Here is a 23198-nt window from a genome sequence, read left to right on the forward strand (position 1 = left end):
GAATAGCAAGGAGGGGGAAACTGTTGTCTTCATGTGAGGCTTTAAATCTGAATGAGTTTTTCCACTACCACATTCAGTAGCTTCTCTACCTGCTGCTTTTAAATCTCTTGTTCTTTTAGAAGAATCAAGCTATGTTAGACTATGCCATCAATACTCAGTAGTATAAGCAAGTCTTGAACCACTTCTAGCAGACAAAGAACTTGACTAAAACTGCAGTTACCAAATCCTTGGACAAGACTACAAGTAAATCAGCAAGACAGATTGGATGTATGTTTTAATTGCTTTATGTAACGTATTCCTGAGTACACTGTTCACATGCATAATGGCCACAGATTTTCCTCTTTTATCTTTTTTCTTTTTACACCTGCTTGAACAACATAAGCTTGTTTACATGTAATTTAATTAAAATTTGCTGTCAACTGCTGTGGAGATAACAGTGAAGTTGTTATAGGCAAATATGACATGCTTGCTTAAACAACTCTTTTTCAGAGCATGCTGAGGTAACTTCTATGTCCATCTTGAGAATATTCATTAAGTTTCTGCTAAACTTATTTAAAATAGTTAAACTCTTTAACTTAGAATACTTTATCTTTTGGTGCTTTGTGTCTGCCCTGCATTGCTTTCTTGGTATAAGAAAGGCCGAACTATTGAAGCAGGCCCAGAGGAGGGTCACCTCTCCCCTGCAGGAAGGCTGAGGGAGCTGAGCTCCTTCCACCTGGAGAGAAGTTTCTGAGAGCACCTCATTGCAGCCTTCCAGAACTTGAAGGGAGCTTATAAACAGGAGGGAGACGAACTTCTTAAAGGGTGTGGTAGAGGTTGGACAAGGGAATGGTTTTAAACTAAAAGAGGGGAGACTTAGATTGGATATTAGGAAGAAATTTTTTACTCTGAGGATGGTGAAGCACTAGAACAGGCTGCCTGTAAAAATTGTGGATGCCCCATCCCTGGAGGCATTCAAGGCTGGGTTGGATGCAGCCCTGTGCAGCCTGATCCAGCACATGGCAAGGAGCAGGATCTGGGTGGGCTTCAAGGTTCCTTCCAGTGACATTTAGCAAGTATCACAGGAAAGATGTTCTTACTTACTGGGCATCTGAACTATTTATTTCTAGTTTTTGCTAGTTGATGTTTTGTCCTCTGTAAGCCCCACTCTTAGTAATTCATCCTACCAATTTACATTAATCTCATGTAGAATTTATCAGAAATCTCCCTTTCTGAATGTTGTAGGGCCCTGGTTTCTTTGTATGTCTTAACTTTCTCTTAAACAGCTGACTGTCTTTAGCATTGAGTTGAATTATTTCAGAAACAACCCACTCCCTCAAAGAGGGTGGAACCTTTTATTTATCCTTATTTAGTGGATAGACATCTCTAAATAAAGGAGGCTTGAAAACACGCTTTCTGAATACCCAGTAACATTTGTTGACATTATTTATACTGCTAGTTGTATGGAAGCTAGGGCACACGAATACTTAAAGAGTTGCATCCTAGAAATTTAAATCTGTACATGGGAACAAGTGAAAGGCTGATTTTTCTAAATTCTTTGCACTTCCACTCTCAAATTGTCTGCATACACAATGTGCTTCCTAGCTTCTAGTGTTCCTCAAAAGTAGTTGTGACCTGGATTTAATTAGTAAACTCCCTGTACTCTGCTTATGTGACTGTTAGTTTGCTGTGCTCACTTGCTAAATGTGCTTTTTTCTTTTTCTTTTTTTCTTTTTCTTTTTTTTCCCTTCAGATTGAAACAATTGGGAAGAAGGTGTCAGCCAAAAGAATCCCTTTTGCTTCTTCTTGTGAAATTCCGAAGTTCAGCCTGCAGGACCCACCTGTCAAAAAGCCCAGAGTATAATGTTTAATAGGTACTGAAGGAATTCTGTCACCTTCTTAGTGATAATAACTGTAACCCTATGCTTTTTTTTTTTTTTTAAGGAAAGATATTTTTCATAAACTACAATCCGATTTTACGCCAGAAAACAGTACCTGGTACACATGAACTCAGCGTATTTTCAAATCTCTATTTTTCTAGCAATTTTGATTACTAAGGATGGTACAAACCTGTTTTTAATAATGAATCAACCTTCAAGAGGAAAAGTTACGCTCAAGCTACAACCTTCTGCTTCCAGAAGTGTTCCTACACTGCACTTTAAGTGTAAATGCTCAAGTGATATGAGCACAAAAGAAATGGAACATCTATTTTACTTTAGTCCAGTTACAGACAGTGATCAGGAACTCAGTTGGTCTCACTCTTTTATATTGTCATTTGGGGTAATTCTTTCCCCTTACATGCCTGTTTTAACTGGTGATGGAGTCAAAAGATGAGTTCTATGTGAATTTTGGTAGTTCTGGGTTGAGACCTAAAACAGAGCTGACTGCAACTATGTTGCCCTGATCCTCACTGTGATCAGTGTGTGCTGATGCAGTCTGAACTGCATCTGTTGGGTGCCAGGTGGCTTCTGCAGATGTCTATCACATACTTGTTGGCAGTGGAGTAGTAGCTATAAACCAATCCACTGGCTGATCTTGTTTCTGATTCTTGGTTCTTGCCTACATTCCATATGCAGCACATAAATTACTGATTTGATCAGATTCCTGGGGCATGATTTTCATAAATTACCACAATACAACTTTCCTTCAGCAGAAGAGCATTCTGCCTGCTGCTTGTTCAAACACAGAATTTGAGCAGACATACCTTAATTCAGTGTCAGTCCAAGTAGAAAGCAAACGTTAGCTTCAAAGCTAACGCTTTTTCTACTGTTCTTTCTGCTTATATTTTATGAATAAAAGCAGTATCTTTATGAACCTGCAAGAATTATTCTCTGCTGTTCAGAAAATTTAAAAAAGAAAAAAAATTCAGCCCCATACATAGTCAGCTTGCTACCTCATTTCATTAGCAGGAATTAATACTTCCTCTATTATCATGATACTTTTGCCTTTATTATTACTTTCTTTCTACTTGTTTTTATTATTCTCAATTGGCCAGTGCTATTAAAGTCCTTGATTATAGACTCTGTGTTTGGCTTGTTGCATGGGGTTGTGAAGTGGAGAAAGTTAGAAAGGGCTGACCAGAGAGAGGATTTGGACTAGAAGGCATGGAAGTCTTAGTTCAATGATAGAATCCTGTAAGCAGTCACAGACTACTTTCTGAATGCGTACAACAGCTGTGCCTTCAAGTATTCTATGTCAGTAGTTGTACTGAGAGCACAAGATCAATGTCTTGGTAATGAGGACTGTTGCTGTAACTATTGACTATGGAAGCACAGGTACCATGTAAGCCTGAGGACGGATCTTTGAAGCTTTGAGGGATGTGTAACAATTTGCAGAGGCAATACAAGGTAGTGTTAATTGTTTGGCTGTCCTATGTGTACTTTTGAGCTGGATGCTTTCACGTGCTGCACCTCAATGGTTTCTACAATCACTTTGGGCAAGTATGCCTGAAGTTGTTTTGTTTTGTTTTTTGCTGTCACACACGGGATTCTTCTGTGAGGAACATATTGGAAGCTTATCAAAATGAATGGGAATTATAGAGCCTTAAACTTATCTTCCATAGTGGTGTCTCCTCTTCCCAAGTCATTAGTGCTGCTTTCATACAAGGCCTAGAGCAAAGGCTGCCCTGTGATACACCTGTGATACAGGTGTGGCAAATGTGAGTGCTCAAACTCCTGAATGCTGGATCGTCTGCTGTATACAGGCAGACATCTTTCTGGACTACCCCAGCAGAACCAGAGAGAGCAAGCTGGCAATGTCCCCTTTGGGATTGAGAGGGTGCTCACAAGTAGTACTCTTGCCCTGAACTATAATTAGGGTAGTACAGCACTGTTTCAGGGCTCATCTTGCATACATGCAGAAGAATCTTACCACAGGCCAAAATCACCGCTCATCTTCAGAGTACGGTTGCCAGGGAAATGGTGTTGGAGATGACTTGTATTCCTGTTTCTTGAAGGCTTGCGCTCACGAAAAAAGCATGAAAGAGCTGGGGTTGAGTGCTATCGGGTTTGTGTCTATGGGATCTTACAGAATGTAATTCTTGATGAGAATTGTGTAATATGAGTAATGGATTCCTGTGCTCTAATTTTTTAATGTTTCTTAATAAAATGCAATCCCACTGTAACACCATTTTTCACCGCAGAAGTGTGAATACAGCAGCTGAAGCAGTACAGTTTAATACAAGCCTATGAGTAGCATATGGGCTGCATAAATTGTCTCACTCAAGATGTACAGTAGTAAATCCAAGTGCCAGACATGATGTACTCTTTTTACCTCTTTGTATGCATGTGAAACTCTTAATTCAGACAAAACTGTTCCTGGAATGAGGACGGCCAAGAGCACCGCAACTGAATAGGGCGAACACATTTTTGTACAAAGAGCAGCATAAGAGCAGTTAGATCTCACGAGGGCTAGTAGGTTTATACCTCTCTTCATCCCTTGAGCCTTCGTTGGGGGTGACATAGAATTTATAGTATGCTATAATGCTCAACATCTGAAATTCAAAATGAAGTGTCAGACAGTACAGGAAATAATGTGTTATCTATAATTGCTTTAGGCATAGGTCTTCATTGCCTGCTTTTTTTTTCCCCCCTCAATTCAAGCTGAGAATTGCTAGTGCAAGTTGAATGTCATCTTTAATAACTTTCCATGTAGTGAAAAAAGGGGACACCCCTATTCTCCTATTATTCACTGATCAGATGGAAAACAAGTCTATTCTTAAATGAATGCTTTTTCTTTTTTAACTTAATGCCTCTGTAAGTCACTGGATGGTGCAGCATATCTCCAGTTGGCTGTGTATGTTTAATTATGCTTTGTGTGGTGTTGGTTGGTATAATGATGCTTTAAAAAGGTCACTCTCTTAAAGAACACGTTGACTTGAGATCGTATTCCCAGAACTGTTTTCTTGAGTGCAAGGGAAACTGACAAAGCAGGCATACAGTACTATAAGAAGTGCAGACAGAATTAAGTGCTTTGCAAATATTCAATGTGAAATCTCTTCTGAAACAAGATTAGAGAAGTCATGAGATCAGTGCTGAATCTATAGCCATAACCTCGGAGTGTTTGGTGCCTTCAACATAAAGTGATAGGGGAAAAAATGGGAATAGGGATGAAAGATAGTTGGAAAAGTAGTTTTTTCAACTAGAAAAAGAACTTTAAAGCTTGTCATCTATGTTGTACAAATTGTCAGAGGTCCTCAAAGACCCTCAGAAATTAAACAAAAATACATCTATGCAGCCAAAATATGACTGCTTTCCTAGAAGCCATACAAAGCATGTGACTAGAAAATGGCTTACAGAGCTTGTGTAACTGGGGGCCTGCTGTCAGACAGTTGTGTAAAGCCTGAGATCATCTTCTGATCTATCCAGCAGCAGTCAGTAAAAAAAAAAACTTACCATATGAAATAATGTTAGACTGTTTCACAGAAACATTTGTTTCAATAGGAAAAAAAAAAAGTCATAGATGATCATTGCATAGTGTCCTCTTGGCAGTTCTAAAATTGCTGTATGGCTCAGAATTTTTCTTCATTTTTCTGGTGTTGATTATACTGAAAGCAGTAACTTGGCAAAAGCTACAATAGCTTCCTAAACCCGCTCTATCAAAGCCCATTGTTTATAGGGGGGCCTCTACTAAAAGCTGGCAGTCATTACATGTGTGGGTATCATCAGGTTAGTGCTGCACCTCACCTGGCCTGCTGAAGCAGAGCAGTATTCAGACTCCTTGCTGTAGTGCCAACCTTCTGCTGCTCTGCTATGTGGTGTTTCAGCTGAAGGGAGGTGGCTGTGGCCCACAGCATGCCTGCTCTTGTTCAAGACTCCTTTGCAGACTTATTGATAACTTCAAAATTTTCACCTTTTCAAGGTACAGGCATCAAGCCTGAGCCATAAAGAACATACAATCTCTCCCTAATTTACACTACCGTCATACTATTTAATTAAATATATTCCTTTTTAGTTTAAAGCTAATTTGTCTTCATAATGCCTTAGTATTGCTATACTTAGTGCTTTATTTTGTGAAGTATCAATTATGCAACACTGGCCTTGGTGGCAGAGTTTGACTTTCGCTGTCTATGACAATACCAAGATTCCACCTGCTCATTAGCTGTCATCCTAACAGAGCATGGAGTAGTGGGAGGGTCCTCTCTCCTTTCTGTAGACTACAAAAGTGTATCTAAGTACTGCAGACAGCTCCAGCTTTACTGGAATAAGAGTTTATTACAACTAGACAACAAATTCCTGGAATATTTCCCAACAACTTTGTAAAAATAAAAGCTTCAGCCAGTTTTAAGAACTCTTATCTACTGTTCAGAATGCACAGCTGAGAATGATTAAGGAGAGACGACCATGACTGAAAAGACAGAAATGAACAGTTGCTATTGTACCATATGCCACACTTTTATTTCTACCTGAGCTTAGTACAGTACATAACAGACTTTACATTTCAGCCACAGTGCAGTTAAATCTGAATGCAGAAGAGTAAACACTCAGATCAAATCCCCTGGGGCAGGCACCCAGACTGAATGCAACCTCCACACCCTCAGGTGGGGTACAGAACTTTAATCCCCAGGCAACAACAGAGCAGAATTACAGTACAGGATATGCACAGATCTGGACACTCAATGCTGAAGCAGCATCTGGAGAAAGCAGAGGGGTTTGTTACAGTCACATACATACCCAAGCTAAAGGTGGCTCCCTCTTTGCTGCTATCAATTTCCTAGTGTTTTAAATTGATATCTATACAAAGTTAACTATCTTGTTTTCTTCACCTCATCCCCTAATTGAGACTCATCCTTTGAGACACCTGCAAAGCATTAGCTCTCAGAATGGCACAGTTAATTTTCTTAAGATGCAGGCAAAAGACATAATGTCTTGAATTAACAGTACTTCTCTTGTGTGGTTCAAAATAATCCTAATGTGGTCCTTTGTCATGTGTGCTTTTTTGTAATTCCTTTCTTTCCCACAGTTCCTGCAAGCTTGTGTTACATAGTAATGGTAAGACACAGCAAGATCTCACTGCCTTTCAAAATACCTATTATTGGCATCTTAAGCAGTATCTAATTGCAGCAACATTGATGGTAGCATCAAATCTTTACTTAAACCTCTGATTATTTTTCAGCTTACCTCAATCACTTTGCTCTTTCAAAATCAATTCTGTCTTCTGACTTACTACTTAATGCTGGAAGGACTACATAGTTGTAGCATTGCCAGGAGTTAGGTACAATAACAGTGTTTTGGTAAGAGTAAAATGTTCTGGAAAGATAGTAAGTTTTCGTGCCTCCGCCATCTGGTCTTCTGTATTTCTGGAACTGGGTATAATTATGTGCTGAAAAAGGATCCTTAGAACTGGCTGCTTTAAATAGGCTCACTCTCATTTTCAGATGACTTTCGTCTTTCTTTTTTCCACCAAGTTCTTCAAGAAGAATTCACCTAATCAAAAGGCAAAAAAGCACCAGAAGTCATTTGTAGGTGTTTCCAGGACATGAAGCAAAACAACGTGCATTCCTATTGCATTCTGTATTAGGGCTTACCAATATTCTATAGCTTGGAACTACATGATCCTTGGGGTCCCTTCCAACCCGGGTGATTCTGTGATAGTCAGTTCTACACAGCTGCATTTTCAGTACAGCCAGGATGTGTAAAAAGACAAATCCATAACTCAACAAGCAATACCATCCATCCCCTCAAAATCTGAATTTTCTTCATGTTCAGTGTTATGAAAAAGCTCTGCTGCTTTGTGTTCTCAACCAGGTCGAGGTGAATTGATTTAATTAAAAATTAATTCCTATTTTATGAAGTAGCAGCAACTTGTAATGAAACCCACTATAAATTCTGCTTCAAATAGCCTGAGAAGCAAGGTGCCCCAACCCATCCTTCTGTGCTCTCTCCTTAGGAAAAAGCAGAATGTGGCACCTACACGGCAGTGCCACTAAGATCAGCTGCTACTGAACACACTGCTTTGTCAGAAAAAGCACTGCCTTAAGTGCGTCTAATTATTTCTAGGGCACTGCAAATAAATTCTGCCTTCAGCATCAAAACTGCATCACAAACAACAACTGGCTCCATTAAAGCCTCAAGTGTTCAAGCGGCAGATTGTAATGGAAAAACTGAAGGCTGTGTACCCTATATATGAATCCTGTGCATTAAGTATAGCACAAGCTTGGTTTGCCAACAAATCAGCTTATTTAAGGTGACAAGCCACACAACAATTGCACAGATACATACTATAGATGAACTACAAAAAACAGTAAATGTAAACAGTAAAAAAGCGTAACTAGATAATTTGCTCTTGAGAAAAGGTGAGCTTTGTTGCCTGTTACCTCACAGTTTTAGCATGATTACATAAAACATCACATCCTAAATAATTTAACACTGCTTAGTAATGTACCTGCTTTATAGGAGGAACGCACTAGAGGCCCGCTAGCTGTGTAATGGAATCCAAGATCGTTTCCTACTTTTTCCCAGTATTTGAATTTTTCAGGTGTTACATACTCCTCAACCTGAGTGAAAAGAATTCATTCTGATCAGCCCTTAATGTAAAGGAAATAAAATATAGACAGCATGTGGCAACATGGCACAATTAAATCTCAATTCAAAACGTTACATTCCAAAACAGATATAGTTGCAAAATTGTTGCTTCATCATGTTCTTAGCTCTGTTTTCAAACAGTCCTTTTGCACAAACCTTTTTGTCCAAGTTAGTAAAAACAAACAAACAAACAACATAACAAACATCTCTTTGTTAGCAAATTATTTCAGTGAAACAGAGTAACAGTACAGAGACTGAAGGTCTGGACAGGTTACAGAAGAAATAAATGCTAATTTCTGCAGCTGAAGTGGCACCATTAAGGGCCAGCCTACCAGTCAGCGAAGAAGAGCTGACTTGAGCCATTCTGTTTGAGGCATGCAGGGAGACTCTTGTTTTGCAGAATCATTCCTCAGCTGTCCAGCATTCTGTGACAGCATTCCAGCTGTCTGCCCAGCTAATAGTAACAATGGAAAGTCTGCAGAAGATGGAATGATTGTAGCTGGGGCCATTTCTAGCAAGGAGTCCGTAACAGATGGGAATAAAGTTAGACAAGGAAGGAAATATTTCCCAACATCCACAATTAAGGGAAGGATGCAAATCAAGCCTCATTTTAGAAAGAAAAAACTTTACTGCAAGGTCCAGACCATAATTTTGTCTGTAAATGAAATTACCTTTAGGTGACGTTTTGTTGGTTGCATGTATTGTCCTAGAGTCAAACAATCCACACCTGCTTCACGCAACACTGCAAAAATAAATGTCCTTGTTAGTGGCAAAAGCACCACGAGGGATTGTCAGCAAGTGGCTAACACCCCATGTGCAAGGCTGAACCGCAGCACCCTGCAGGGGGTACGTTCTGCTCTCCCTGAACGGAGCCTGCAACCTCCACAAGCAGCAGCAATGCACCTCGTTCTGAGATCCAAGCTGCTGCACGATCTCTCTAGTTCAGAGCTGGAAAGAATACCACTGCACTGCAGTCACTTGTCTCACTGCAGAGACAACATGCTCTTTTTTGTTTTGCTGCTTTTCACTGCATCTTTAGGTCAAAGCCCTCCTCTGAGGGAAAATGGACACATGCACTTAGCACTTCTCCACTGGTTCAAAGCCTTCATGCTGAAGTTACCCGTACTTTTCTGAAGAGAAATAAATTTGCCAACACCTTTAGCCAGCTTTACACACCGAAGGGTTAGCTTTAATGCCTGCAAAAACTTGCAAGATGGATATTTACTAGAATCAAGATGCAACAAATGAGTTCAGGTTGTCTGCTTACAGAAAGTAACCCAGGCACCCAGCAGTCAGCTAGCTTGCAGGGCGATGCTTGCTGTGGTGATCAGGTGTGAGGGATCAGATTTCGAATGAATACCTCTATGTATTTCCTGGCTATGTGAACTGCTTGCCCCCAAGTCAAATAAAAAGATGATGTTTTGTTTACTGCACTTTGCACTTACTGTTACATTGAAACCTGATTAGACTGATAAATGGGTTTAATAGCAGCACATTTACATGTTCTTCAGCTCCTACATAGAGAAAGGGAGAGGAATGAGAGTAGAGTAACTGGATGGCTCCAAAGACATCCATGACATGCAAACAGCCCTGAGGCTGAACTTCACACCTCTGTACGAAATGCTGGGCAGGAACTGATACGTCACAGCTGCAGAAAAACAAGGCTGTACCACTGCCTTCTAAATATATGGTTATTATGCAAGGGATAAAGTACAGGTAGACAATCCTTCAGCTGGATATGGGAGAAACATTGTAGGATGTACAAATATCTTGTGAAAAATGCCTGTGTGCACTATCCACTGGGAACTTTTCTCTTCTTAGAAAAGAATAGCAAAGAAAACAAGAAAACTCACACTTCATCGTTGAAAACACCTGTTCATCTGTCTCACCCAGCCCCAGCATGAGGGATGTCTTGGAAATGACACGGGGCTGCACCTCCTTGGCGTGCTTCAGCACACGGACGGACTGCTCGAAGTTGGCTCGGGGATCGCGGATTTTCCTTTGAGGTTTTCAGCACGACGGGGAGAACATCGGCGAGTTAAAGACGCCACGACAGTTACATTCTCTTACATCCCGCGAAGCCCAAACCACGGCTCGCCGTTCCGGGCCGCCTGCCGGCCCCGAGGCCCGGGCGCGGCGCGGCGCGGGCGCCCTCTGCGGGCGGGCGGCGGGCAGGGCGGCGCCGCGCGAGGCAGGCTGGGAACCGCGGCCCCGCGCCATTTCGGAGCTCCCCGCCCGCCTCCCCAGTCCTGAGGCGGCCGGCCGCCCGAGCGGAAGCGAGCGGGCGGGGGAAGGCCGGCGAGACGCGAAGCGGCAGCACGCCGCGTGGCTGCGGGCGGAGCTGTACAGAACGTTCTTGCCAGCAGGGAGGTGTTCCTTTTTCTCGTGGCAGAGTACTGTCAGATCGCGAGCGCGACGCACCCGCAGAACTGCGGAAAACCAACAGGCTACAGAGTGCCGGGAGCAGCGGGATGGAACAGCGCCCGGCCAGCCTGCGCCTTTTCTGCCGCAGGGCAAGCTGTGTGTAAGCCGCAGATAGTTCAAAGTACTACAGAGCTGCGAAACAAAACCTAGTTCTCAAGAAGAGAACCCGACACAATGGGATTCAGCTATGCTCTGTTCACAGTGAATGTTTCGGTTCTTTTGTTCGTCCTTTTTTAGGGCAAAGCGAGAGGCCTGTGGTCACCTCAGGAGGAAAAGGGAGCAGTGGTGCCGCCTCTGAGTGGGATCGGGACCGAGAGCTGCGTGCTGAAAGCAGGTTTAAATAAATGGCTCTGGCTCCCAGTCACAGAGAATTCCTTTCACAAAATCCCTTCTCCTATTGTACTGCATTCTGCTTCCATTTACACACGCTGTTCTTACTTACCTCTGTAATTCCGGAACGGTCTCCACGTTGTGGGCATACACGTCCAGCCCTGACAGTGCTACCTTCTCCACAGCCTTAAGGTCCCCTCGGAAATCAGGGGTAAGGCATTCCACAACTATTTTTGAGTTCCTGAGAAAAAGAAACTGGAAATGAACACATCTGTGGGATTTTTATCACTGTTGGTAAACGTTGAATATAACAAAACCCAAACATAAGCAAACCGACGATGCGCTCATAAGCAGAGCGAAGATAATTTGGGATATATGGCTAAAACAACAGATTTCTGCAAGTACTGACACTATTGCTTTTTTGTAATATCATTGTTCAAACAAAACATAATGTGTTTAATTCCTGATTTTACTGATGTGAGCTGAAATAGAATGGAAGTCAAATAATACAAAACCCCCCATTTCTTTGCAGTCTGTCTATATGTAATATTTTTCTGTCAGTCACAGGTTACTGCATGAAGTTTTAAATACTATTTTACTATTACAGCTCTGAAATACAGAGAAGATGTATTTCTGACCTGACACATAGTCAAAGAAATAATCCCGTGCTTAACTTTAAATAAGCCTGTGCTAAATTGGAAGTGCATTCCAATTCAAAATATTTTGGGACTATTGTACTAGAAATATGAATAATGGGGGGAAAAAGGGCACATAAACAAGCTGAAGGCACACTTTTCTATTTGTATGGCCTCTCACAGAATCCAGCTAAAGGCAATTTTGACCTACATGCCATAGCACGTGTTGTGATTTAAGCTGGCAGGTGGCTCAGCATCACGCAGTTGTTTGGTTACTCCCCCCTTCCCAGTGGGATGGGGGAAAGAATCAAAAAGAAACAAAGTGGAACTTGTGGGTTGAGATAAAACTATTTACTAAGATAAAGATAAGGATAATAATTATGACAAATATAGCAAGTGATGCACAAGCAATTGCTTACCACCCCCTGACCAATGCCCAGCCAGCCCACCAAGTAGCAAAAGAGAGTGAGATGAACTCCCACACCTCCAAAACTCCTTCTGTGTGATGTCAAATAGCACGGAATGTCCCTGTGGCCAGTTTATGTCAGCTGTCCTAATTCTGTTCCCTCCCAGCTCCTTGGGGCCCTTTGCTGCAAATGGCTTTGGCTCTGAAAGACGTTACAGGCTAAATAAATAAATACATAGATAGATAGATAGCAGGCAACTATAAACATCGGTGTGTTAATAATTTTTCTCCTAGAACCAAAATATAGCATCATATCAGACCCTCTGAAGAAAACAATTCCATCTCAGCTGAAACTAAGATACAAGAAAGTTTTTTACTAATAACAGTAATACATTATTAACGTACCTTTCTTTCAGATGGGAGACCGTCTTTGCAAAGTGTTCTGCTCCACCATCAGGCATATCTAGAAGTATTCCAATTATTCAGTTAACCTTTCTGCTCAAGAAATGCATTTACTTATTAGAGACAAAAAAAAAAAAAGCAGAGTCACAATTAAATCTGAACTCATAAAGGAGTTTTTAGTCAAAGATAAAACTCATCTTATTTTACTGCTTATGTCAAAGGTTTGCAACAGATATTCTACCAAGCCTCACTCTGCACACAGGTTAAATATAATCATATTCACTTGTTTTTGTGGGTTCACTGTCAGCCTAAGAACAAAATGACTTTAACTATTTAACTACTGAAGAAGAAGGAGGAGAAGCCGTCCTACAAAAAAAATGAAACATCCAACTAAGCATTATTGCTCTTTTCTTGTAAACCACTTTGAAGCTATTGGACTTTCACCTAAAATATATTGAAGAGTCCTTACAATTGTTTTTCTCATGCACATGACGTCACCACAAAAGAGCTACTACAACCACAGAACAAAAAGCAACTTTCAATACTATTAAGTATAATTCATTTCAGGTGTAGCTTTTGAAAACAAGTTCTGCAATAGCATAGCGCATGAATGTGATTTTTTTTCTGATCAAGTAGAATATAGTGTGTGTACTTTGAAAAAAGAAAAAGGTTCTTACAATACTTTATTAATTATTGTATATTTTTAATGTTAAGACCTCATTGCTATGTACAGCTATCTGAAAGGAGGCTAGAGAGGAAGGTGTCGGGCATGAGGCATTGGCATCAAGCTGCGCCAGGGGAGGCTGAAATTGAGCCTCAGGAAAATATCTTTGTGGAAAGGGTGGTTAGGCATTGGAATGGGCTGCCCAGGGAAGGGGTGGAGTCCACCACCATCCACACGTGTGGATGTGCCACTTAGGGACATGGCTTAGCAGCAGGGTTAGCTGGATGGTTGGACTCGATCACAGAATAATTTAGGATGGAACAGATGATCCTCTGAGTGTAACTTCTATTGTATTTTACCAGGTATAGAGAGATACTAGAAGCATGTAGGCACTTTCCAAAGGTTTGGCACAGTTGACTCATTTCAAAGAAGAATTCTCAACACTTGCACTGATTTGCACAGTTGTGCAAATTGCACAATTGAGCCCACACTGGAAGACATCAGTGACAGCATACTAACCATCTCTGTCCACCGATGTCAATACAACGTAGTCCAAGCCCCACTCAGCAATAGCTTTTGCTGTGTTATAAGGCTCCTCGGGATCCAGTGGAGGTGGATTTTTTGCTGTCTTTACTGAACAAAATCTGCAGCCTCTAGTGCACGTGTCACCCATCAGCTGAAACAAGAAGGGCATTCCTACATTTACATTTTGCACATCACTATTGCTCAGCCAAGAAACAGCTGCATATGCTGTTTCAGCCTATCAGAACGCCTCAATACTAAAGAAAAAGGTGAGGAAGTGATTTCCTGTACATTTCATGTAACAAACCCACACCACTTCAGCAGAGGTTGCCACATATCCAACAATGTGCTACAAGTGCCTCAAACAGTTATAAAATACATGAAAAATTGTTAATGGCTTACCATAATAGTAGCTGTAGCTGTAGCATATTCACCACCTCCCCAGCATTCCCCAATGTTGGGACAACGTGCTTCCTCACATACCTGAAGTTAAACATACAGGAAAGTACTATATTTCTGTACTAGCCTACAAATAATCCTAATTCCATCTGTGATAAATGAGATTAACAGAGTTACATATCGTTATGGAAGAAGTCAGCAGAATGGCTAGGAAGAAAATAATTGTTTCCTGGCATCCACTTCCATTCTTTACCCTCTAATATATAAACCCAGAGCCAACAACTCCTCAGCCGAGTAACTGCCTTATTAGTTAGCACAGATTGTCATTAGCATTTTAAATTTCACATTTCACAAGATACTGTATTCACAAGATCCATGATACATCTTGCCCCCCAAAACCCCACAAACAAACAAAAAAAACCTCCAAAACCAACCAACCAGACAGAAAAAAAAGCTCTCCATGCATACCTACCACTTTTTATCACCTTTCAGGGGGAAGTTCTTTACCAAGAGAGTGGTGAGCCTGGAACAGGCTGCCCAGAGAGGTTGTGGATGCCCCCTACCTGGTGGTGTTCAAGGCCAGGCTGGATGGGGCCCTGGCAGCCTGGGCTAGTATTAGATATGGAGGCTGGCAGCCTTGCCTGCGACAGGGGGTTGGAGATCTACGATCCTCTGGGCCATTCTATGTTTCTGTGATTGAGGGTGTATTTAAGCAAATGCAAATTTCTGCAATTCCTTTTCCTACAAAATATGTATATATCCCTGAAACTGTGTGCATTTCCATTAAAAATAGTTACAATTGGCATCTTTTCATCTCTTTGATGAGGCAAGTATTAAGTCATAATACTTAAAATCACAGCAGAAAAAAAACATTAAAAAGAAAAGTCAGCATTGGGTTTGATTTCAGCATCTAAGACCATACAAGACATAATGTCTACCTGTCCTCCACAAAAACAAACATACAAACAAAAAATGATCATCATCTCTACAGGAAACCTTGGTTTGATACTAGATTTACCGTGTGCAGATTTAAACTCCTCAAGGTATTTTTCAGTTTATTGTAATTTTTGCCCATGGGAATCTCTGTTTTCAGCCATGGAGGAAGTCGTAGCCTGAACAAAAATCAAACAAATGTAAACATTAATACATTATTTACATGGTAAGTTTCCATTAATTATATAGATCCATTTCAATTTGTTACACATCCCAGTGAGGAAGGGTTCCTTGAATATTGATGCAGCTCAGTGGCCAGCATTAATATCACTCACAGTCATAACAGGCTTCTCTCTTCTATGCATATTACCATCCCAGTATTCAAAAATAGGAATTTGTTGTCACTGGAAGGCTTAAGGCTGTAAAGATGGGATTTCATAGTACAACAGTGGAGAACACAACAATTAATGACAGCATAAAGTACACAACTAGCAAGAACGGAGATCAACTGTATAAGTGGGAATATACTTTGTTTCAAGTATTTTTTAACTTATTCTGCATTAATTTGTTTTTTGATACCAGTAATATTTTTTTCAGCCCTTAAGTATAGTATGCTACCCTCTGATGTGCATTTATAACTTGGTACGGCACAAGCATTCAAGTTGAGAAAATATCATCATGTCTTAGTTTTGTTACAGATTCAGAGTTAATACTGTGGGTTTTTTCCATGCAAAATCAATCTGGCAAGCCAATACAACAGAATTTAATAAAAGGACACGGTACACATTCTGCAGTTAATACCTGAACATGCAAGAAACTGCATGGAAGCGACTACAGCTGTTTGAAATTACATTTACCTTTCTCCTTTCTGACGCTTTAAATTGCCTTTGTACTCAGCCCACGCACTCTTATCTGCCAAATCTCCTGATACAAAGTCCTCTAAGTCTGGTCCATTTTGGAGAATTTTTTTTGTCTCCTCAGGCAAAGAACTTGATGTTCCATACTGGTTACACACATGGCTTTCTGACACCTAAAAAAAAGCAACGGTGTTATGTACTAAATTATAAATGAATTAGTGTTTCGTACTGAAGAACCGCCAGTCCTTTTGGTGGTTTACCATACGCTGTGCAACAGACTTTGTGCAAGTCTCTTCCCAAGGGCATTTATGTTAAACATTTATACTCTTCTTCACTTCATGTAATGAAAAACAGACAAAAAGAATGACCAGTTCCCATATATCTCAGCGTCGGACTAAATAAAACAGTTTTTGATACAAGTATCACTGCATGGAGTACTTTTTGCTTTTGAGACCGACAGGATTTTGAGGTTTAGATGCACATCGTCAAGTCAGCCACAGAAACGTACTATTTCACCGTGGACACGGCCTCAGTCAGAGCAGCACGGCACGGCTGAGATCGGGCCCAGCCGCAGCTCCAGCAGGGTCACCAGAGCAGTGCCCGCGCCGGGATGCTTCTGAAGACCTGCAAGGAGGACAGCCCGCAGCTGGGCAGCCCGTGACGGAGCGTCACCCACAGAACCGCTCCTGGCGTTCGGAAGGAACCTCCCGTGCTCCGCTTTGGGTCCGCTGCCTCTTGCCCTGCCGGCACCAAGAAGAGCCCGGCTCTGCCCTCCGCGCCCTGCTTTCAGCTACTTCTGCCCATTGATGGACCTCTCTCCCACGCCGCCTCAGACTGCACAGCCCCAGCTCTGGGAGCTCCAGGCCCTTTGTATCTCCACGGCCCTGCGTGTCTCTCGTACTGGGGACGCAGAACCGGACCCAGCGCTCAGGTGCGGCCTGGGCAGCTCTAAGCAGAGGTGAAGAGCCGCTCGTCCCGACCCGCTGCCGACACTCCGCCCGACGCAGCCCGAACCCCACCGCAGCACACCACACCGCACCGCACCGCGCGTTTCCTAACCCGCCCGCGGCGGAGCCCTGAGGCGCGCAACCACACTACTGGCCGCGACGCCCCGGCTGACGGACGGCACCCACCCACCCGCGTGTGAGGCCCCGATAGCAGCAGCAGTCGCCGGGCAGCGGTAGCGGCGGCGCCGCGGCAGCCCCCGGGCAGCAGCGACATGGCGACGCCCCCCGCCGCCTGGATCGACGCTCTCGGCGCTCGACCGCCCGCGCCGGCTCGCGCGCATCGGGGCTCGCCTTCTCTCGCCTCTCGGACGGCGGCCTCGGCGCGATGACGTCGGCGGCTCGCGACCGGCTACAAGAGCGCGATGACGTCACACGCCGCCCCTTTCGGCGCCGCTCGCCGCCAGGTTAGTTGCGGCTGGTGGCTGCATCCGATGCCATCCGCGGCGGACCGGCTCCTCGCCGCCCCGCCGGGCTGCGAGCGGCTGACCGGGGCTGAGGTCGCACCGTCGCGGTGCTCTGGGATGCGGCCCTAGCGGGGGAGCCGCTGGGATGGTGCTTTCTCCGACGTGCCCCTTCCCGCCCCTCCCCGCTCTAGGCCCGGCCGGGTCCCGCTGCTGGGAAGGGCGCGGAGGCCGCCACCTCCCTGGGGCCCGGGGTCGGGCCTGCGTGTGGGCACGGGTGGCCGTAGCGGTGGCGGTAGAGGGTTGGAAGATCCCGTAGCTGCGGGCCGCGGGGTACGTGGGGGTTAGGAGAAGCAGGGCGGTGTAAGAAGAAGGGGCTTTCCCTCCCGGTCTGCAGCTTGTCGTGGTTGTCGTTTGCAGAATGAAGACCATCCTCAGCAACCAGACCGTGGACATCCCTGAGCAAGGTGCGTAGTGCTCTCCTGAAAGGCCCGTCGTGCTGCCGGCCTCGCAGCCGTAACGTGCGTTTGTCTGTGCTCGCTTTGCAGTCAGCGTGTCCCTGAAGGGCCGCACGGTCATCGTGAAGGGCCCCCGGGGAACTCTGCGGAGAGACTTCAACCACATCAACGTGGAGCTGTCCCTACTGGGAAAGAAGCGCAGGAAGGTGAGTGCTGCGGGGCTGCGCTCGGTGCCCACTGGGTGGGGGCAGCGCGGCCTGTTCAAAGGCTTGAGAAGTCTGGGAGTTCCAAGCAAATGTTCCTGGTTTTGCTTTCTTTGTGAATGAGTTCCTTTATGTTTCCTGGGACGAGTTGGTCTGCTGGAATGCTGAGGCCCGCTCCACGGCAGCCTTGAAGTTCTGTTGTGTCTTGGAGTGGTGTTGATTGTTTTTCTGTGTGGTTGCAGTTCTCAGTGTTGGGAAGGGGGTACCTACTGTGTGCTGTTCTTTTGCCTGGTGCATTTTAACTGGCTAAAAGTAATTCAGTGCATTTAGTTTTTTGGAATTGTCAAGTTACGTTAGGGCTGATTCTCTAAATATGTACATAATATTTTCATGTGGTGTAAACAGGTCTTCAACAAAAGAAAAAGGGCAAAAATGGCTGATTTTGGTAACTTTTAGTAAGCGTTTACTGCATCAGAAAAGCACTATATCCTAACACTGTAACTGAGAAAATGGATAGCTTACATGTAGTAGTCTGACTTCAGAACAACTAGTTTAGCATTTAGGATGCTGCATCCTTTAGCTTAAGGTTTCAGAACCTTTTTAGACCTGCTGCCTGTCCCAGCTTCTCTGCAGGTTTGTTACTGATGGGACAAGAATAAAACTTCTTGTGTGTATGAGGGTCACCACATGGGGCTGGAGCTGGGTGGGCCTTTAACAGTCTTTTGAAGAAATAAAGTATATCTGTGATTTTAATGGCTTCTCATTCTTTGTCACAAAGCCGCTTTATTTTTAGTACTGGACTGTAACTTACGGGTTTGTTGTGTTATTTATTTCTGTGTAGCTGCGTGTTGACAAGTGGTGGGGTAACAGAAAGGAGCTGGCAACAGTTCGCACAATTTGCAGCCATGTCCAGAACATGATAAAGGGCGTTACGCTGGTAAGTTTTGTTTTCAGATGGCATCTTTGTGGCAAGAGTGGACAGACTTCAACGAGCTTTTCAAAGCATGTCAGTTGTTATGCATATGAACAGCTTGCTTTCTTCTGTTTGGACATCAAACAGATTCAGGGGGAGGAAGGCATGAACAATAAGCAGTGGATGTTTCTTGGGCTTAGTATCTTGTCCTTGCAGGGACCATATTTTCAGTGTATTTGGTTCTTAAATGTAGGCAGTGAGCTTTGTGCATCTGTTTTCCCTTGTGGATGACTTGTGATTTCCTGGTTTCAGTACCTAACGATGCCTTTTATCCTAGGGCTTCCGTTATAAGATGAGGTCGGTGTACGCTCACTTCCCAATCAATGTAGTTATCCAGGATAACGGCTCACTGGTGGAAATCCGGAACTTTTTGGGAGAGAAGTACATTCGCAGGGTGCGCATGAGGCCAGGTGAGTACATCTGGGGATATCGTACTCAGCTCTTTCTAATAGGGTTCCAAGCTGTTCCCTATTGGTGCTGCCACTGATAGCAAGAAATAGCAGATTACTGGAAGCAGCATTTCTCAGTCTGTCTGAATTTATGTGACCTTGCAATACATTTACTGCTGTGGTTAATAACAGTTTTGCAGTTTATCCTTAGTAATGGGAAAACTTGAAGCTCGTTATTGCAGTAGAAGTTAAAAGGATCCTAGCGTGTAATTTCATTGTTGTTTGGTTTTCACAGAGTTTGTTGGTGTGCCTTTCTGGTGCTCAGTTTTAGACTGGTGTTTCTGTTTTAAACTTTGTAAGTCATCTGATTTCACACGCATGTAGATTTGTATTTTTAATTTTGTAATTAGCCAGGAGCACGTCTCAGTTTTCATCTTATGCTCAGCTCTGTGTACCTGTGTTTAGCAAGAAGCCTAATAAGGTGAACATTGGAAGGACAGGAATCATACAGTCATTATGGTTGGAAAAAATCTCTAAGATCATTTAGTCCAACATACCATCAATATTGACAACTAGATCATATCCCTAAGTAGTACATCTGGCCTTTCCTTAAACACCACCAGGGACAGTGACTCCAGCACCTCCTGGGCATTCTGTTACAATGCCTCTTTCTGAGAAGAAATTTTCTAATATCCAGACTGAACCTCGGTCCAGCCAGTTTTGTGCCTGGCAGAGTTGAGCCCAAATGATTATGTATTATATGATCCTGTAGTATCTGGAGCAGTGTGTGGATGGGACCTTGGGACTGTCTCTGTTCTTGAGTAATCCCTCATTTTCAAACTGCTGCTCAAAGTATCAAGCAGAAAATGGGAATTTTTTTGGAGTGTGCAGGCACACTTCATCATCCAAGTGTGGTAGAGCTAGCACCTCGAAATGTCCCAAACCTCTCAACAGCAGCCAGTGATTGGTCAAAGAACTACAACTGAACCATGCTGGGGTACAGGGCACCTGATACCTCACCAGACATAACTGTGATCCTGCCTCAAGTAGCTGTGTCACGGCATCTCAGATCCCCGTGCTTGCTAATGCACTGGAGATCTTGAGTAGATGGGAAGTCAGCAGGCATCAGGACAATTGAACCAATCATTGAAATTTTTATAAAAACTGTGAAGAGAAAAATGTAACACTTCAGAAACGCAATTATTTTGAGATGTCCAGATTTTTTTATTCTTCCACTACAGTGTGTGTGTGTGTGTGTGTGTGTGTGTGTGTGTGTGTGTGTAACAGATGGTATTTCAAGATGTGTTTAGATAAAGCATCAGACTGCTCAGAACTCCCTGGTAGATGCAGCGTGGAGTTGGTACAGGGGCTTTGACTTTGGTTTACAGTGTGGTGTTAAAGGTGGGCTTGACTACTGTACTTGATTTTTTTTTTAAATCAGCATTTACTTCAAAGATAGGTGTTAGCGAAGTGTTAGTTTACCACCTATTAACTATAGAGCATACTATAGAATTGCACTTGTGATACTTTCTGTGCAAGAAAGTTTCCTGTTAGATTCCTGAATGTGGTAGTGCTTGTCCCTTAGAAAGGTTCTTATTGTTTCTTGTGTAAACATGGTGCTTAACATAGCAGAGGATAGGATTTTTTTTTTTCAGTGACTTTGTCTGTATCTGGTTTTGTGTTCACGAACATAAGAATGTAGAAACTGGCACCACCTAGCTGACAGTCATGCTGGCAGATTCTCCAACTTACGTGCTGTGTTGGTGATTAATGCTGTAGTGCAGTAATGTGCAAGTCATGCTCTGGATTGAAGGGAAGTAATCTTTGTGTGCTGAAACTGCTGGGAGAGGACAATCTTGGAAGAGTTGTGCGAGGACCATTTTAAGTCATAGAAGCTCATTTGTTGTCTAGAGTAAGAATCATAGAATTATAGAATGGCCTGGGTTGAGAAGGACCACAATGATCATCCAATTTCAACCCCCTGCTATGTGCAGGGTCACCAACCACCAGACCAGGCTGCCCAGAGCCACATCCAGCCTGGCCTTGAATGCCTGCAGAGATGGGGCACCCACAACCTCCTTGGGCAACCTGTTCCAGTGCATGAAAAACTTCCTCCTAATATCCAACCTAAACCTGCCCTGTCTCAGTTTAAAACCATTCCCCCTTGTCCTGTCACTATCCACCCGCATAAACAGCCGTTCTCCCTTCTGTTTATATGCTCCCTTCAAGTACTGGAAGGCCACAATGAGGTCTCCCTGGAGCCTTCTCCAGGCTAAACAAGTCTGGTTCCCTCAACCTTTCTTCATAGCAGAGGTGCTCCAGCCCTCTGATCATCTTAGTGGCCCTCCTCTGGACCCACTCCAAGAGCTCCACATCCTTCCTGTACTGGGGGCTCCAGGCCTGGACACAGTGCTGCAGATGGGGCCTCACAAGAGCCAAATAGAGAGGGACAATCACCTCTCTCTCCCTGCTGGCCACCCTTTTTTGTTAATGGAGCCCAGAAGAGCCTTCATCCATAAATTGGGACCTGAATGCTGTGTCTTTAGTATGTATTTATTGTCTTCACTGATAAGGAGTTTGTGCATTTTCTTTCCTGTAGGCGTTTCCTGTGCCGTTTCTCAAGCCCAGAAAGATGAGCTGATCCTTGAAGGGAATGACATTGAATTGGTCTCCAATTCAGGTTTGTGAAGTAGTTGCAAGGGAATATGTGATGATATGTTCGAGTTTATCTGGAGATGTCAGTTTAGCAAACAATTTCAGTTCTTTTTCTCCAATGCTGAAGTAAAGGACAGCTCAGATGTTTCTGCCTCATGTCTCATTGCCAAGAAACACTGAGTGAAATGCATACTTCTTTCTTTAAAACTGACATGATTTCAAGTTGATAATTCCCTCCTCCAAGTGATGGTTTTATTAGTTAAAATACTAGAGATACTGTTTTTGGATCTCTTATGCTAATGGTTTTGCTTTGTTCATAGCTGCTTTGATCCAGCAAGCCACTACAGTCAAGAATAAAGATATCAGGAAATTCTTGGACGGTATCTACGTCTCCGAGAAAGGAACAGTACAGCAGGCAGATGAGTAAAACTAATAGGTTGGTGTCCTATGTGGATTGGCATTATGTTGTACGTTAACATGCTGTGGCTATCAGGTGTGTTCAGTTCTTTCTGAGGACAAGCATGGCACCTTTGCATCTTGAAGTCTATGACCTACAGAATATGGGAGCTGGGAACAGTGGGGATGTGAGATAGCGTGTGTGAGAAGCAAGTGTCTGGAGATTGTGACTTGAACTGGGGGCTAGATAAAGTCTATTTCAGCAGAGGCTCAGTGGTTTACCATGTTCACTGCAGGGATGCAGTCGTATAAAGCTTCTTTATATCCTGAAACTTAGATTTCTTGGCAGCAACTTCACATCTCTTAATAACGTTGTTTTATGTTGCTGTTGGTCTAAACATTTAACTGAATGTGGTATTTCTATAGCATGAATGTTAGTTTGGATGATAATTGAGAATTGAAAGCCAACTGGCCTGGGATGAAAGAGCAATTTCCAGTTATTACAGAGGAAACTTCTTTGGACTAAGGCTCCTCCTGGTTATACACTGGCTTTCCTTTTATTTTTTTCTCTCTAAATAAAGTAATACTAAGAAAAGAAAAAAAAGGATAGCATTTCACATGTTTTAGGGTCTTCTGCGTAGTT

General features: G+C 43.2%; 3 protein-coding genes across 4 annotated transcripts in view; 2 read left to right on the forward strand and 1 right to left on the reverse strand.

The window, feature by feature from the left end:
* Positions 1-1936, forward strand: part of UGDH (UDP-glucose 6-dehydrogenase) — a 13417-nt gene extending 11481 nt beyond the window's left edge. Inside the window, exon 12 of the mRNA XM_048942449.1 lies at positions 1733-1936. Within this exon, the coding sequence (XP_048798406.1) occupies positions 1733-1843 (111 nt within the window). The 3' untranslated portion in view covers positions 1844-1936. The remainder of the gene's footprint in view (positions 1-1732) is intronic.
* The window catches only part of RPL9 (ribosomal protein L9), a 93515-nt gene extending 70920 nt beyond the window's left edge, over positions 1-22595 (forward strand). The window contains exons 1-7 of one of the 2 annotated variants that reach the window (XM_048942454.1): positions 17401-17484; positions 17902-17948; positions 18030-18145; positions 18984-19079; positions 19393-19525; positions 22104-22184; positions 22480-22595. In XM_048942454.1, coding sequence (XP_048798411.1) covers positions 17903-17948; positions 18030-18145; positions 18984-19079; positions 19393-19525; positions 22104-22184; positions 22480-22586 — 579 coding nt within the window. In that variant the 5' untranslated portion in view covers positions 17401-17484; position 17902 and the 3' untranslated portion in view covers positions 22587-22595. Of the gene's footprint in view, positions 1-17400; positions 17485-17898; positions 17949-18029; positions 18146-18983; positions 19080-19392; positions 19526-22103; positions 22185-22479 lie in introns of those variants that run through there. The other variant, XM_048942455.1, reaches the window with a different exon arrangement.
* Positions 1875-17376, reverse strand: LIAS (lipoic acid synthetase). Its single transcript, XM_048942451.1, has 11 exons — positions 17211-17376; positions 16074-16246; positions 15302-15395; positions 14287-14367; positions 13882-14038; positions 12702-12759; positions 11368-11496; positions 10355-10500; positions 9173-9243; positions 8362-8473; positions 1875-7403 (listed from the first exon to the last, which is right to left on the reverse strand). Exons 1-11 carry the CDS (start codon positions 17292-17294, stop codon positions 7351-7353), a joined length of 1158 nt encoding a protein of 385 aa, XP_048798408.1. The 5' UTR covers positions 17295-17376; the 3' UTR covers positions 1875-7350.
* Positions 22596-23198: the final 603 nt, after the last annotated feature.

Source organism: Lagopus muta, chromosome 4, assembly GCF_023343835.1.
Source record: "Lagopus muta isolate bLagMut1 chromosome 4, bLagMut1 primary, whole genome shotgun sequence".
NCBI lineage: Eukaryota > Metazoa > Chordata > Aves > Galliformes > Phasianidae > Lagopus > Lagopus muta.

Excerpts from the sequence above, each read along its gene's own strand:
- LIAS (XM_048942451.1), bottom strand. The coding sequence starts at position 17,294 with ATGTCGCTGCTGCCCGGGGGCTGCCGCGGCGCCGCCGCTACCGCTGCC. Across the intron at positions 12,760-13,881 it reads GACATCGGTGGACAGAGATG|ATATGCCTGATGGTGGAGCA; the intron begins GTTAGTATGCTG and ends GAATACTTCTAG. Across the intron at positions 11,497-12,701 it reads GTCTCCCATCTGAAAGAAAG|GAACTCAAAAATAGTTGTGG; the intron begins GTACGTTAATAA and ends TCTTTTTCTCAG.